The sequence below is a fragment of the Gasterosteus aculeatus genome, chromosome 6 (assembly GCF_964276395.1).
Source record: "Gasterosteus aculeatus chromosome 6, fGasAcu3.hap1.1, whole genome shotgun sequence".
Taxonomy (NCBI): Eukaryota; Metazoa; Chordata; class Actinopteri; order Perciformes; family Gasterosteidae; genus Gasterosteus; species Gasterosteus aculeatus.
The window spans coordinates 20423039-20439517 of record NC_135693.1 but is presented as its reverse complement, the minus strand read 5'-3'; the positions used below and the strand labels follow the sequence as shown (position 1 = coordinate 20439517).

At 49.3% G+C, this 16479-nt stretch overlaps 1 protein-coding gene across 3 annotated transcripts; it reads right to left on the bottom strand.

The window, feature by feature from the left end:
* Positions 1 to 398: 398 nt before the first annotated feature.
* Positions 399 to 15198, bottom strand: LOC120821021 (uncharacterized). 3 transcript variants are annotated; one of them, XM_078104383.1, is made up of 22 exons: positions 13944 to 15198; positions 13818 to 13868; positions 13536 to 13717; positions 13413 to 13455; positions 13162 to 13287; positions 12887 to 12991; positions 12586 to 12804; positions 12165 to 12311; positions 11847 to 12080; positions 10633 to 10851; positions 10401 to 10547; positions 10090 to 10311; positions 9817 to 9960; positions 9528 to 9722; positions 9168 to 9272; positions 8930 to 9067; positions 8354 to 8461; positions 8196 to 8230; positions 7915 to 8065; positions 5671 to 7884; positions 5257 to 5368; positions 399 to 1198 (listed from the first exon to the last, which is right to left on the bottom strand). In XM_078104383.1, the coding sequence occupies exons 1-22, from the start codon at positions 14580 to 14582 to the stop codon at positions 606 to 608; spliced, it is 6129 nt and encodes a 2042-aa protein (XP_077960509.1). In that variant the 5' UTR covers positions 14583 to 15198; the 3' UTR covers positions 399 to 605. The 3 variants fall into 3 exon arrangements, with proteins under 3 accessions (XP_077960509.1, XP_040035296.2, XP_040035294.2); XM_040179362.2 differs by having other exon boundaries at positions 399 to 4797; positions 5671 to 8065; XM_040179360.2 differs by having other exon boundaries at positions 5671 to 8065.
* Positions 15199 to 16479: the final 1281 nt, after the last annotated feature.

Below are 16479 nucleotides of genomic sequence, written 5' to 3'. Positions count from 1 at the left end.
GTGATACCAAAATTTCCCTCGAGAGATCAATAAAGTATCAATCTATCAATGTCAAAATCTGAGAGAAAATAAGCAACATTCTTGTAAAACATAAAATCCTTATTTAAAAAAAAGTTAAATCCATAATGACAGTTATTGTTTATTAAAACAACAATCTTTAATGTGTAATAATGACCAGCTGATGGAGCGCAGTTATTATTATTTATATTATATATATTATGTTTATTTAATTTATATATATTTATAAATATGTACTAGGAATAAGTGAAGAATGCTCTGAGAATGTTAGAGCTTAAACAGTCACCTCAGTCTTTCATTCCTACAGTGAAAACGTGTGGTTTTAAGAAGCTATATATATATTATCTTTCCTCAAAGATAACAGGAGATACAACAGCAGGTTAGTCAATATTACATTTATTGTTTCAATGCAGACACAGTAGGATTCTGTTTTTAAAGATAAAACTACAAACAAACCTGGAGACTTTTTACGTTGATATAAATGAGCTTCAATAAGTTGTTGCAGATACTTTGATCAATGGAACCACCTACTATTAGAAATGAAAAACATAAAACAGTGGACAACCTCTTAACCTGTTGCAGGTGATCTAGAGCTCCATCTCCCACTTTTCCAGGAAGTCCTGCAAGTTGAGGTTGAAGAGATCGATGCCTTTGGGTGACAGGTGCACGCCGTCGGCCCGGTACAGGCCCGTGTTGCTGCCACACCGGATGTTTTCATGGGTCAGCGAGGCACCGCCCAGCTCCAACACGATGTTCTGTATTCTGCGATTTACCGTGGTTCGGACTAGATCCACTTCGTGGTTATCCGTAGAGTGGCGCCACAACCTCCGCGGGAGAATGTTGGACCACACCAGGATGCAGTGCGGAAAGATGCTCTTCATGGAGGTCAGGTCCTTCTTGACAGAGGCCAGCAGGTCGGTGGGGCTGTCGGTGCTCAAGTCGTTGCCGCCCAGGTGCATGATGAGGACGTCTGGGTTGGGCCAGGTGACCTTCAGCTGGTGGAGCTGGGGCAGGAGCTGGGACCACGTCATGCCCTGGGTGCCCTTCCACCAGATGGCCACCTTACTGGGGTCCATGCCCAGCTGCATACCTACCTCTGGAGACTTGGCCCGCGACTCGGCCCAGAACACCAGCGAGTGGCCACAGATCCAAACGTTCTTTGGCTCGCTGGGGGGCGTGCCTACGAAGTTTAACAGATTACATTTGTGAGTCACAAGCTGAGAAGTCTTTGGCACGAGTTAATTCTAAACTGACCCCGGCATTGAGGTATGGAACACAAGGATCTACCAGAAGGGGCTCCAGACTTTTAGCAGCAAAAACCAAGATACATCAGTAACTAATTACAAACAGCCTGTGGTAGTAGTTTATAGATCTGCCTTCATATTGTGGTCCTCACACGTTATCGCTCACGGCCTGAATTAAAGAACATTTGATTTCTAGCTAACTAACTAGCTGTATCAATGCTTATTCAACACATACACACACACACACACACACACACACCTCAAAATATTTAAGGAACACTGAAAACACAGCAGCTTTCAATGTGAAAACAAATAATGTTGGATATTGATACAGATTTAATGTCTGAAAGGACACATCTGAAAACCAGTGATAAAATGATGTGGCAGGGTAATCCATTTAGCCAAAATTCAATTTCTGCAACTCAAAAGGCTTTTCATATAGTTTGTGGGCCCCCGTGCTTGTATGCATGCTTGGCAACGTTGCGCCATGCTCCTAATGAGTTGACGCATGGTGTCTCTTGGGATTCCACCTAGATCTGTCTAAGGGCATCAGTGAGCTTCAGTAAAGTCTGAGGAGTAACCTGGTGCTGTCTGATGGACCCAAAGATAATGTTCCAGAGTTTTCTATCGGGTTTAGGTCAGGTCATCGTGAGGGCCATTCAATGGTATTACTTCATCCTCCAGGTACTGCCTGCATACTTTTGCCAGATGAGGCTGGGCATTGTCGTGCATGAGGAGTAACCCAGGACCTACTGCACCCGCGTAAGGTCTGACCTTGCGTTCAAGGATTTCATCCCGAAACCTAATGGCAGTCAGACTGCCGTTCTCTAGCCCGTGGAGGTCTGTGCGTTCCTTCATGGATAGACGTCCCACCACCAAACCGCTCACGCTGAACTATATTGCAGGCAGCATAGCGTCCTCTTTGGCTTCTCCAGGCCCTTTCACGTCGGTCACATGTGCTCAGGGTGAACCTGCTCTCATCTGTGAAAAGCACACGTCGCCAGTGGTGGACATTCTGGTGTTCTATAGCAGATGCCAAAGGAGTGTTTTGAGCAGTGTACGCACACACACACACACACACACACACACACACACACACATATACATTTCTCAAAAAACCCAATCTGGATAAGAATTGTTGAGCGCAGCGACACCTATGAACCTGTTATCATTAAAACTGAATTCTAATACATCTAAAACATGTTGAGCCGAGACAACGGCTCAACCAGAGTCCTGAGATTACCGACCAAGCTGAACCGCTATGGACGCCATCTCTAAAACAATGCTAACAGATTTCAACGTTAGCTTCTCGAGCTAACATTATCTTCACCGAACAGGCTAAATAAGGCCCAGAAATCAGAAGGTAATAAATGTAAAAGTACTCATGTGCTATACTTCATGGATATAGTTACTTACCACAGCGATGACAGACTACCAGTAAGTCGGGCCTGAAAATGCCAAAGCTATTGATATCTTAAATGAAGTCAGCAGCCAAACGTTAGCCTCCTGAGCTAACAGACGGTTTCACCAGCTGGAAAGACCTAGTAAAGCTAGGTCAAGACAAAATACCATATTCTCTTATTAAGTTTGCAATTTATTCGGGACAAATGTAGCTCGAACACAAAGCTACGTAGCTTTACTTCATTCACATTACTAATGACATCTAACTGACGGGACGCTTTCTCTGAAGCCAACATTAGCTTCAGACTGGAGCGTAAGGCTAGGTGGCGGCTCAGAACACCTGAAGGTTGTAGTTCAGATAGTACTTCTACAAGGTTATTCAGATTGTTTTCCATATATTTGGAAAAAAGTAGTGCCGACAGAGCTATGTAGCTTTACTTCCATTACATTAGCATTAAATACCTCTGACTGACGGGGGGGCTCTCGCAGAAGCTCAATTCGATACAATCTTCCGCTGTGAAATGACCTCAGCTCATGAAATCCATAACGTACTGGTAACGCAACAGATTCCCTACGAGCCCCAAAGAGTTACCGCCATGCCAATTGTAAGTAAGACTGAAATGAAGTCAAGCTCCAACTACTTTTTGGACAAAATCCTGAGCTTCCTGTGACGCTTGAAAACAACCCAGATGTTAGCATCGACGAAACTGTTACTCGATCAATATATGCACATAGCGTCATAGCTAGCTAACGTGAGATAGTACTACTCAGATTGGTTGTGGCTACCTAAGTACTACACGCATAGCACTACAAACAGTAGTACAGACTTATCTTATTATTATCTTTCAACGGCGCCATTTCTGCCTGCCAACGTCAATCAAAGCCTAGCGGTTAGTTCAGCTAGCTAGTTAGATCTGTTAACAGTCCTTCACTGTGGTCGTCCTGAGACAGGTTGCCTCGTTGGTCATTGTCTTCTTCCAACAGGAGCTCCCGTTGGGACGCCAAGTCCTCCTCATGGTCAGGATGTCATCACAACATCATTACGATGTCATAACGATGCAACAGAACATTATTATAAATACGTGTCAATGGTGTCTTAGCAGTCAGAGGGATAAAACCTAAAAGGTTATTTTTAGAGGAAGTTCAGAGCGGATTTGTTGCCTCCACGCGGCTCTCAACGTGCGGCGGCTAAGTTAAACGGCGTCTACCGAAGTCGGCCGCTGTTACCCCAACTGTAATCGGCGAGAGCAGAGCGGCGGCGCAAGGTAGTGTCGACGCAGAAAATCAGAATCAGAAATCGAATGGATCAGAAGACTCGAGCCAAAAAGGCTGCCATGCCTCAGAGGAGATTTCCTTCACAGGCTTCTAAAACTGAATCACAAGAAGCCGGACGGAAGGAGTGTGGGTCACAGCCTCGTAGTTTGGAACATCCCTGAGTGGTACCCAGCTGCAGATTCCATTAAGACACTGGTTTGGTGAAGGAAGAACACTGAGCGCGGCAGTATTTAATATGGAAGAGTTATAGGGCTAATAGAACTAGCTTGATTAAGACCATCACTAACAACATGGCTAGCTATCTACTAGTTCTGGGTATCAGACCTCAATAACTACTTGATAAAAACTCAAATGTATCTGGAGGTATCAAATACTTCGAACAGTCCGGTAGCTGGGCTGGTATCAAAGGCATGTTCAGTTTCATAGTTGCGTTTACTTAATGCTTGCATTCAGAATAAATCGTGTTGGTATCAGCAGTTAGAAATGTCAAACTAAACTCAACCTGGCTAAAAACATGTCTTTATTAAAGTCTCATAGCTCATCTAACTATAAAGTTCTTTCTGGACTCCTGATTGCTGGAAACTAGATATAACATCACATGAAGAGAAAAAGAATTTACTTTGTGCAGATTGCAGCTGGTTTCTTCTTTTGGTCGGTAGGACAAACCACTACTCTGCTAACGTGGGAGGCAGAAAAACAGCGTGATGCCGTCAAGAAGTTGTTTGTTACTCCGTCGGGATCTCTGCTGGGGCTGAAAGCTGCTCCTTAATAAAGCAACCCGTGCTACCGGGAGAGATGCTAGAAACACCAATGCTGGCAAAGACATGTCCGGGACAAACCTTCTTGTGAATCTCCATCTCTATCACAAAATGAAAAAAGACACCGTGAGAACGTGCAAGAGGTTTGTATAGCATCAAGGTGGAGCTTCGACAGCTAAATGGAATCCTGAGTTGAACACTGAAGGATGTTCTAAGTCCACTTCAACTGGAGACAAGTCTTTACTTCAGTCAGATCCAAACAAAACTTAGCGATACTTTCACTAAGTCACCTTCTTAACTTCCAGTATAACTCTGGTTTTCAAGCCAAAGCCTGGCTTACTGTCTGGGGGAAGATAAATGCATTTAAAGCTGCAAAATAGCCATATGATATAATATGCTATAGCCATATAGCATATTTAAATCCACATAAAACATGCAGCAGATTAATTTACTACACCTTGAAGAACTGGCACACTGAGAACATAACTTGCTGAACTCGCAAATTCTTTCATTTAAAGGTAGTTGAGTTAGTTGAGTTCAGAGTATATAAGGTGTGATACCTGGAAAGATCCGTACGCCGTCTTTCCACTCGCCCCTCTGATTCTTGCGGCTGAGCCAGTCCTTGTAGTGCAGGTCCCGCTTCTCTAAAACCCTCTGGTTGTACGAATCCAGCTGAAAAACCCAAACAAAGGCAGCGTTGAAGTGTGGTTATTTTTTTGGCTCTACATCAGCGAGCTGTCCACCTAGATCAAGAGTATCCAACAATGGAAGTGTAAGACAACTGCACACCTATAAGATGAGGGATTATCTGAAACTGAAGTTCAGTAGCCAACAAGCAGCATATGCTTCAAATCACAGCCTTCTTATCGACACATTTAAAACATCTCACAGGTCCTCTTACTTTTACATCTTGAGTAACTTTGATACCACATGTTTACTTTCAATGAAGTGAAGGATTCCCCTGTCGATCCTACCTTCTCCTGCTGCCTGTTCTTAACTTCATCATCTGCCTCTGCGGAGGTCTGATGACTGGAAGCTGATGGAGAGACTGTTGGTAGACTGAACTGCACCGATTTCACCGGTTTGGCTAAAGGTTGAACCGCCAACGACTTCACCGTCTCAATGACCTTTAAGCATCTGGCCACTGTGGTGGAGATGGTCGGTTGGTTCTCGCTCGACGGTGGTGGTGGTGATAAAGCTACAGTGATCATAGGCTGCAAAGGACTGGAGGGGTTAAGGGGTGGCACTGCAGGAGGTTGGCCAATGATAGGAAAGACATGACTGGAGGATGGAGAAAAGGGAGGTTGTCCTGGAGGGTGCTGGGGTGGAGGTCCTGGAGGGGGCTGTGCTGGACGCTGAGGAGGCAGTCCAGGGGGAGGGCCTGGAGGAAGTCCAAACCTCTGGGGTGGTCGCTCCACGCTTGGGGTTAGGGAGCTTTGCTGTGGAGGAATCTGGGAAGTGACTGCAAGAGGCCAGTTAATTGATGGGAGTGGATGTTGGTAGCGTGCAGGCGGAGGCCCGGGAAGAGCAGATGGAGGAGGAGTGGTGGAGGGTGCGCTCCCTATTGTTTTGGTGAGACTCTGTTGATGTCGTGCCTTCTGCAGAGCCTCCAGCTCTTGCTGGTCCAAAAATCCTTCGTACTCGGAGACTGCTTTCGATCTGCCGAGTGTCTCCAAGCTGGAGGACCTCGTAGGGACGGGGGAATAGATGTGATCCAGTTCAACAGAACCAGTTCTACTTGTTTGCCGACCTTCCCTTGAGGATGACAAAGTCTCTCTTTCTGAGGATGAGGACTTTGGGCTGTAGACGTTCCCTTGGGCTCGGCTCGCCAGTTTGGACATATCTCCCGTACTGAGCTTCAGACCGATTGTACGGAGTAGACTTTGAATCTTGTCGTACGGTTTCCCCTTGTGCTGTGGTTCCCCACTGGTTCTTTCTACTGAGGATCTTTGAGAGCTCTGCTGTGTGTTTTCCCCATCTTGAGCTAGACTGCTGCCGGGTTGCTCTTGAGCCAATCCAACAATACGTGAGAAACCGCTGCCGTCTTGAAGGGCCTTCTCATGAGGCAGAAGCTCATCATTCATATGAACCGGTTCAGATTTCTTTTCAGCATCCACCTTTTGGCTGAGCATGTCAAGAAAGCGGTCAAGGGGCTGTTTCACTGTTGAAGGCGCCTTGTAAGGAGTTGTGTTCTTCAGTGTGGGTGAGGGGCTTCTAGGAGGCAATTCTGTGGGAGAAGGAGGTCTCAGAGAGTGCGGGGTAGATGAAAGTGCAGCAGTATTCATCAATGGAGGCTGAGGTGAGGCGGATTGAGAAGAAGCTGAGGGAACGTGGGTCTGTTTCACGGGGCGATGCGGCTGATCAGCCCGCTCAGCATATGCCACGTCGCAGTAGCGGTCGTCATACGGTTCATCATAAACATCATAGCGATCGGCGTACCGTTGGCTGGCAGAAGGAGGGCCACCGTAGGAAGGTTCACCATAGAGAAAAGTTTCATAGGGGCGATCGGTGTAGGGCCGCTCGCCATAAGGATGCTCGGTGTAAGACCGACCACCGTATGGATCACCGGGGCGCTCAGGATACCGCCGGTCCTGGAAAGGACTGTACATCCGGTCATAGTAAGGATCCTCGTAGGGATGAGGGGGAACATGGAGGTAATCGGGTCCTTCTGGCCGTTTCTTCAGGATGGACCGGACGGGTTTGTACTCTGTAAGAGGGACGGCGATCCGGCCGTGGTCGTAATCTATGCAAGTCCTCTGTCCGGGGTCCATGTCCACTAGAGACTTCTTGTAGGCAATCATGTCGTTCAGCTCCTCCAGCTCCCGCTTCTTCCTCGCTAGCTCATCATCCACGACACCACCACGGCTGGAAGGAGGGCTTACTTCCTGTCTTCTCTTGTGGCTTTCGTCGCGGTCTCTGACAATTTTGCTGCTCTTGATGGCCCGCTCCTTGCTCCTGCTGCGACTCCTGCTGGAACTCCTGGTCCGGCTGCGGCTCCTGCTGTGGCTCTTAGTGAGACTCTTGGGGGGCCGGCTGGACCTCTCGCGGCTTCGGCTTCGCTTGTACCTGCTGCTTTTGCGGTCGGTGCTGGTGCTGCTTCTCTTTGTGATGATGCGTCCAAACTGGTCTCTGGGCGGACTCGGACTCCTACTCCTGGCCTTACTCCGACTCGGACTCCTACTCCTGGCCTTACTCCGACTCGGACTCCTACTCCTGGCCTTACTCCGACTCGGACTCCTACTGCTGCTGCTCCGGCCCCATTTGTTCCTACTGGCTTCGTAATCCCTTCTGCCGATACTTGTCTTGCTGTCCTGCGTTCTAAGGTTTTTCACCACAGCCTTTATTTTGTCCGTCTCTGGTTTTTCTTTTCTGAAATGTCAGGTTGAATTATTAGAATAATCTCATAGTTTGTATTTCTGTTCATCCTGTCGGGATATCAATGTGACCTAGTGGCAAATATTTGTGCGCTAACGAACATTAAAATAAAACCATTACTCACTCAGTGTCCTCTGTTTTTGCCAACTTTATGGTCATCTATCAACAAGAGGCATATGGGACAACGTCAGACAAACCATGATCTCTATCGCTGGTTGAATAACATGGATGCTAAATGAGGACTCATGAGGAGTGAGCGATTATACATCCAGTCCTCCTCACCTTGCCCTTATTCGCCCCGACGCCTCCCAGTCTACGAGCAGGGAGGAAGACGCTCTCTGTGAAGCGTTTTATCCGGATGGCTTGGTTTCCACCTTCCGCCGTTTCATGCTTTGAGAAACAAAGACAGAAAATGTAGAGAAATGTAGAGAAGAAATGAAGTCAAGACCGAAGGAACGCCGCGACACCATCGGTTTACAACTCCGACGGGAGGACAGGGGGGTGCGCTCTGTGTGTACAGGGAAACGCTGACTTAAATAAACATCGATAGAAGCTCAAGAGACAGGAAGCTAGCTGGCTGCTGTAGCTACACAAGCGGTATGCTACCGTTAGCTGCTGCATGACGGAGTCATCAGAGTGTGTAGATAAAGTGTTTCCATTGGCTCAGGCACCGAACGCAAACAGCGAAATCTGTGTAGCGTTTCGCATTGGACAGTATTTGGTACTAATAAAGCACCGGTTCTTGGTACCAAACCCTATTGAAGACTAAAGAATATAAGCTGCTGTTTAGGGAAGGTAAGAGGGAAGGTAAGAGGACAAAAAGGGACCTGGAGAGAGTAAGGGAGGAGGAGGACTCACCGGGACCACGCTGAACTCCACCTTCTCGTTCAGCTCCAGTCTCTTCTTCTCGATCACCTCCGACATGTGGAAGTAGAGCTGAGGGTTCTGAACACACTTGATGAGTCCGGAGGCGTGAGAGAACTCAATCACAATGCCCTAGTGGGAGAAACATCACAACGTGAATCCAGCCAGTCGAGGCTCTGACTGCCCCCCCCCCCCCCCCCCCCACCCAAAACCCTTCGTTTGGAGTCCTTACGTGTCGACGTTGCTCGATGGACTCTTCGAAGGAGTCGGGAAGAATCTCCACGAAGGTGGCGCGCTCCTCTTTGTTCTCTCCATGAGTGGCTATGTTGAAGCGTACCTTCAGGGATAATGGACAACCTTGTGACTACCTTGTGAAAGTGGTCAGATGACTTCTTTGTTATGTAAGATATGCTTCTATATTGTGAGCAATCCAAACATGTTGACATGACACTTACACAACAACCAGAATGCATCTGTGCTCTTCATTTGTGAAGCAGTCAAACAGCTCTTTATTCATGCGAGCATGCTAATGCTACGTCAAATGAGTCCTGGTAACATCAGTCAAATGGTGAACCTGTCTGATGGCTCTCACCTTGTCTCCATCCAGCATGGTGGCGGTGCTCAGCAGGTCGTTGGGTCCGAAGGGAAGAAGCTTCTGTTGGCCATCGATGGTCATCACCAGTCGACCCATCTCCGGCATCACCACCTCCTTATTCTTCTCCTCCATCTTCCCCTCCTCTACATCTTCCTTCTTGACTTCATCAGTCTTCTCCGTCTTGATGTTCACCTTTGGGACAGAAACATTTGAATTTATGTCTGAGGAAAAGGAATCACCAATATGAGCCTCGGTGGCCGTCCTTCTGCCAGAGCTTCCCTCGTACCTGCTCCTCCTTCTCCTGGGGCTCCTTCTTGATCTCCTTACGTGGATATTTGGAGATGGCTTTGAGGATTGTGCCTTGGAATCGCTCCTTGCTGACATCATCCTGCGTGTCAGGGTTCCTCACCCTGATGCCGAGCGGCGACCACTGAGGGGGGGGGGGGAACAACAAATCATTGCCGGTTTAATGAGCTTTTTGCATTCCAACGCATTTTCAGCAGGAAATGCATTTTCTAGTTATTCATTTTATGTGAATTCTGTTTCATTAAAAACTCACTTTGCATTTGGCTGCTGCCAACGCCGCAGAGACCTCCTCGCTCTTCTTCCTCTCCGCCTCCTTCTCCATCTTCATCCTCTCTACCTCCTCTTGTTTCCTCCTCTCCTCCTCCTCCCTCCTCTTCCTCTTCTCCTCCTCCTCCCGTCTCTTCTGCTCCTCTAGGATTTGGTCCTCCACCCTTTTGGTCCTCAACAGTCTGATGGCCCTCTTTTCTGCTTTCACCTGCAAAATAAAGACGGAGGAAAGCATGATGCGACAGGATGAGACACCGGGTCACCTCCTGTTGCCCTGCAGACGTTCGTCTAACTCACCATGGCAACCGTGAACTCCACCTCCTTGTGGATGTCGCCGCTGTTGAACTTGACTTCGCCAAAGTTCTCACAGATGTCAAAGGGAAGCTCGCCGTGCTCTTCGGAGTTGACAATTCCTTCTTCTGGACCCAGAAAGGTGACAATGCCCTGAAACACACACACCGAAAGGTTCACTCTTCATGGTCCCAGAGGAGGAACCGGGCAGGCAAGCAGCAGTGCGGGCATGTGGTACCAGCTCTCTCTTCTCCTTGGTGTAGCTGAAGGTGAAGGGGATTTTGGGTTTGATGTTGGCTGCTCTCCTCTTCCCGGTACTGACGTCCACCAGCAGGTTGATCAGCACGTGGTCGTTCTTCAGCAGCGTGACGCCACAGTCCCGGTGGTCGAAGGTCACGTTGGTCTTGAGGGGGCCGATGTTGGCGTGGATCTGACCCGGGTAGCCCTGCATGTTGGGCTGCAGAGAGAGAGGAACCAGTAAAACCAATTAGCGGCCATTACAACATTCTCCAGACCAGGGGCCTCATTTATAAAACCTCGCGTAGGATTTGCGCCAGAAGTGGCGTGCGGATGAAACGTAGGACGTGCGTACGCACAGAAATATTCAGACTTATAAAACGTCCTACGCAGTTTTCCCTTAATAAATCACAATCACGTCTAAATGCAGCGCAGCTTTTGCGGCTTCATGTCACGCCCACAGTTGCCCATATATAGTCTGTGGAACGCCCACAAATTAATATTCATCGATTGGGAAATCACGATAAACACTGAGAGGAAAACGAAGAGACGTAACTTGACTCAGTGTGAAGTGGAGATGATCATTGGGAGGTGGAAGGAGAAGTAAGACGCTCTTTGGAGGACACAGTGTGGATCACTGATGCCAACAAGGCACCTGAGGGGCCTCACGACCTCGGACCCAAACCAAGAAAAACTGGTCTGACATCAAAGTGGATGCAAAGAAGCGTTTAGCCATCGGATGGATGAATTTAACAACATGCCGATATTATTGCAGAACATATTTCACTTTTCTTTTTGAAAAAGTGTTAATTAGTATTTGTTTGTTTTACGCTGCAGATCAGACGGGTGTTCGTGTTATTTATGAGGCAGTATTGGCATTTCTTTTACAACAGTCTAGTTTTACACACTTTCACACACACGTTTGCGTGTTTCTTGCGTTTGCCGACGGTTCATTTCACCCGTTTTGTGCGTACGCGTGGGTCTGAGCCTGCGTGAAGGACGGCACATTTTTTCGGCAAGTTTGCTTTTTATAAATCCCAATTATTGCGTAGAGAGCGGCGCACGCCTTCTGTTGTGCGTACGCAACGTTTAGAATTGAGGCCCCTGGAGATTAAAGTTGAACCTCCCAAGACATCGAATAACAATAAACAGACATGGACGTAGTAGAGCGACGGAACCACGTAGTCGGATCACAGCTCCTGATGGACTCCTCACCGTGGGCTCAATGATCGGCTGGCTGACGATGCCCTCGTAGAGCTCCGAGTCCAGCTTCATGTTGACGCCCAGCTCCGGCCCCACACCGGCCTTCCCGTTCAGCTGCAAGTCTTTGTCCAGCACGGGGTGCCGGGCGGCGGCCTCCTCTTCGGCGGCGGCCGTGGCGGCCGACAGCGTCAGAAGGAGGGGCTCCGTCACCCTCCGGATCCTGATGGCCCGCTTCCCCCCCCTCAGCTGAGGAGAAACCGACCGACACGGCTTAGAAACACGCTTCCGTACTAAAGGCAGCGACAAGGTCTCTGAAGGCCTGTTCCTCACCGTCAGGGCGGTGAACTCAACCTCCTCGCCAACGTCCTCGGCCGTGAACTCGATGTCGCTGAAGTTCTCTCTGATGCTGAAGGGAAGCTCACCATGTTCGTCACACTTGATGACACCTTCGCTGTCCTTCAGGCTGAGGATGACGCCCTGAGGAGTTAAAAACACAGACTCGAGAGACAGAAACTGAGCCTCCAGGAAATAAACACATGATTAAGACTGAAGATGCTGAGAAGAAGACTGGAGTGTGCAACATGCAAGTTGAGAATCAGGATCTCGTCATCATGCAGAAACACAAAGGACTCAACTGAAAAACACAGAAATCGAAAACTTTTCACATTGAAAGTGTGTTAAAACGAATACAAAGTCTTCTAAATAGCAGATTAAGCCCCTGACAGGAACCCAACCTAACTTGACCTCTGACCTTCTCCCTGGTCTCCTTGGTGTTGCTGAAGGTGGAGGGGATTTGGGGTTTGATGTTGGTGGCTCTTCTCTTCTCGCTGACAATGTCCGTCAGCAGGTTGATGAGCACCTGGTCGTTCTTCAGCAGCGTCACTGTGCTGTCCTTCCTGTCAAAGGTCAGGTTGGTCCTCAGCGGCCCGATGTCCACGTGGACCTGGCCCGGGTACTGACGTTCACCGGGCTGCAGACCAACAAAGCAGAGGTTGAAAGGTCATTCCGGGGAACGGGTGGAGAGAGGACAGGGCGGGTGGGGGTGAACCAACCTGAGGCTCAGCGATGGGCTGGCTGACCACCGCCTCGTAGATCTCCGTGTCCACGTTCTCGGTTCCACCAGGAGCCACCTTCACATCTGTGGCTATCGGACCGTTCTGACCCAACACACAGAAGACCACATTCAGACCATCTGGGCCCCAAAGCTGTGAACCTACATACCTGGCGGATGGGAGGGGGGCCGGGCTCGGCGTTGGCCGGTGTAAGCCCCTGTGTGTCGGGGCAGGACTGCAGCGAGAAGTGGACAAGAAATGAAAGCAGGCCTCACCTTCTCCTTGCAGGCCGTGAAGTGAACTCTGACCCCGGGCGTCATGGCCTTCGGGTTTCCAAAGAAGGCGGCGAAGCTGAAGCTGAACTTCTCCAGATCTTCTCTCTCGATGTAGCCGAAGGTGGGCTGAGGATCAGAGGCAGACGGACTCGGATGAAAAACTAAATCCACCAATATCCAAATAATAGCGGTTGGGGGCAGTTGTGGTGACAAAAGGTCTACAGAAGAAAGCACATCATGAGTCACGTTACCCCGATGAAGGAGATGATCCCTGTGGACCTGCCAGGAGGAGGCCTGAGGACACAAACACATCGCTGTCAGGCTCAGGCGAAAAAGAAGAGGAGACGAAGTCCAGCCTCCAATTAATGACTCACTTATCAAAGGTGCGTTTCCCCAGCAGACCCAGCGCTCGGTTGGTCTTAGTGGGATCGGGTCGGGGTTTGGGGGCAGCGGCGGCTGGGTCAGTCGGTGTTTTGGCGACGGACGGATCTTCGGCGGGATTCTTAGTTTCCCCTGGGGTCGACTCACCAACCGGAGCCGAAATCAAGGCTTTGATCTGAAGAGAGGGTCTGGTTATTGGGGTTAGTTAAACCAGATAACCAGTAGCACCAGGGAGACGGACCGGTTGCCATGGTTAGTTAGAGTTGTGTACTCACCCACTCAGGCTGATCAGGTGGTGGGTTGAGCATCACTTCCTCCACAATGGTCTGATGGCAGAAAGAGAATCCAATCAGCCTTCAATCCCATTGATCAGATCAATAACAGAGGAGGAAGACGCTCACCTCTCCGGTCCAGCTGGGAGGGGGGTAGCTCAGGTACCCTAAAGGTAGCCCGCAGGCTGGAGGGGGGATGGGAGGCACGGGCCCCGGCCCGTAGGCTGGGGGGTCTGGAGGAGGGACTGGTAGTACTGGTGGAACAGGCTCGGACCTCCACGAATGAGGGGGATGCTCCGGACCCCAGCCAGGGGGTCCCCAGCTCGAGAGGGGTCTCCAGTCGTCCGGATGAGGGGGTCTCCAGTCATCGGGGTGTGGGGGTCTCCAGTCGTCCGGATGAGGGGGTCTCCTATCCTCAGGGTGGGGTGGTCTCCAGTCGTCTGGATGAAGCCCCCAGCCCGGGGGCGGTGATGGTCCTCTTGGTCCCCACCCTCCAGGGGGCGGGGGCTCTCTTGGTCCCCACCCTCCAGGGGGCGGGGGCTCTCTTGGTCCCCACCCTCCAGGGGGTGGAGGCCCCCATTCCTCGGGCGGCAGAGGCCAGCCACCGGGCGGTGGAGGGCCCCAGTCTTCCGGTGGCTGATGACCCCAAGCTCCCGGGGGTGAGAGGCCCCAGCCCCCCGGCGGCGGGGGCCCCCACCCTCCCGGAGGACCCGAATCGAATGGAGGTCTGCTGTCGCCCATCGGTCCCATGGGGGGTCGGTTCCGCATCGTCCGATTCCTCGGTGGGACAAAGCTAATGGCTAACGATCACACAGGACGCTAGCAGGCTAAGCTAGCTACAGAGTTAAGAGGATAACATCAAAACACTCCGTCGGCTCCGTTTCCGTTCACATCAAAGATGGCAGTTAACTCAAATAAAAGTATAGATTTCCAACAACAGCTTGAAGCTAAAGCCCGAACAAGCACGAGCGAAGTGTTGCTATCGCGGTCTTCTTCTTCTTCCTCGTGGGTTTTAGTGCAGACGGCGCCACAGCGCCGCGCTGCCTGTCTGCGGTGCAAAGAGTCACTGCATCTAATAAAAGAAACATACGTACTCAGACATTAAATATAAATGTAAGAAAAGAAACAGACAGACAGTGTTCAGACGCAGTGTCCTGCAACCCCCTTTGGACAAACTGCAATTCAAATAGACTTGAATAGTCTATTTTATTTTATATTTTAGTAGTAGTTATTGAACCTTTTCTCATTTGATCAACACGATTCAAGATATTTATTGTCATGTGTACAGATTAACAGGTTACTCTGTACAATGACATTCTTATTTTGCTAAGCCCTCCTTCCACAAAGCTACAGATGTAAAAATAAAAGTAAATAATAAAAAGTAAATGATATATATATATATGCACTAAAGAGCACAATGTCTAAATATGTGCATGCATACGGTAAAGTGCACCATGCGTTTTTGCCAATATTGCACAAGAATCAGTGACATGAAGTCACAGCAGCGGTGTGTGTGTCTGCATGGGTGTGAAGGGGGGGGGGGGGGGGGGCTCGTGAGCGAGCTGCTTCATCAGCCTGTTGGCCTGTGGGTAGAAACTGCTCATCATGAGCTGTGCTGTTTTTATCCCACGCTGGAGGGCCTTCCTGTCCTGCAGCGGAGGGTTTGTACCACACGGTGATTGATGTGAGGTCTGCATACCAAGTACAGCCTCTGCTGGGCCTTCCTGGTGATCTGGAGTCTGTTGCGAGACCAAGTGAGGTCCTCACTGATGTTCTGATGTTCTGTCAATGTCAATTTTATTGATACAGCACTTTTAAAGGTCAATGGCCAGCCAAAGGGCTTTACAGGATAAAAATAATCAGCAGCAATAAACAATACGAGCAAAAGTAAAACAACAAAGAACAGTAAAAGGCAAACAAATAAAAGATCCAATACAGGTGCTTCTTTGTCCCGTCAGGAGACGGGCTGCTGCATTCTGCACAAGCTGTAGACGTTGAGTTCTGATCGGCCGATACCGACTTACAGGGAGTTGCAATAGTCCAAACGTGAAGATATAAAAGCATGCATGACTTTTTCGAGGTCAGCCCTATTTAGATCGGGTTGGACTTTAGCTAGAAGCCGAAGCTGGAAGAAGCTAGCCTCAACCACAGAGCGGACCTGCTGGTCCAATTTAAAGGTCACGGCCTGGGAACCTGTGTAAGGTATGTTGAGGGTCATCGTCCTGCTAGAAGTTGAAGCTCTGCTCCCATCTCAAGTCTTCTGCAGACCATCATGTTCTCTTCAAGGATTGTCCTGCATTTGGCTGTATCCACCTTCCCCTCATTGTGACTCCTTTCCTGCTGAAGAGGAGCGTGATGCTACACCACCATGTTCCCTGTTGGGGTGGTGTCCTCAGGCTGATGGGTGGTGTTGGGTTCTGGTCTCCTCTGAGCAGAGCACCTTCTTCCTCGTGTTGATGTGTCTCCCACACGACTTGTGTTAAACACCAAACAGGATTTCTTCTGTTTTACTCTCAGCAGCGTCTTTCTTCCTGCCACTCTTCCATAAAGGACAGATTAGTGGAGGACACGGTAATAGTTGTCCTGTGGACAGATGAGGATCTTTTCAGCTCCTCCAGAGTTCCCCTCTGATTCATCTCCTCCTGGTCCGGCTGCTCACTTTGGG

What these genes read in the sequence shown, in the direction of transcription:
- LOC120821021 (XM_040179360.2), bottom strand. Translation starts at nt 14,582, where the DNA reads ATGCGGAACCGACCCCCCATGGGACCGATGGGCGACAGCAGACCTCCA. An exon ending in GGATCATCTCCTTCATCGGG is followed by an intron (nt 13,288 to 13,412) that starts GTAACGTGACTC and finishes TCTGATCCTCAG; the next exon opens with CCCACCTTCGGCTACATCGA. An exon ending in TCACGGCCTGCAAGGAGAAG is followed by an intron (nt 12,992 to 13,161) that starts GTGAGGCCTGCT and finishes GTGTTGGGTCAG; the next exon opens with AACGGTCCGATAGCCACAGA.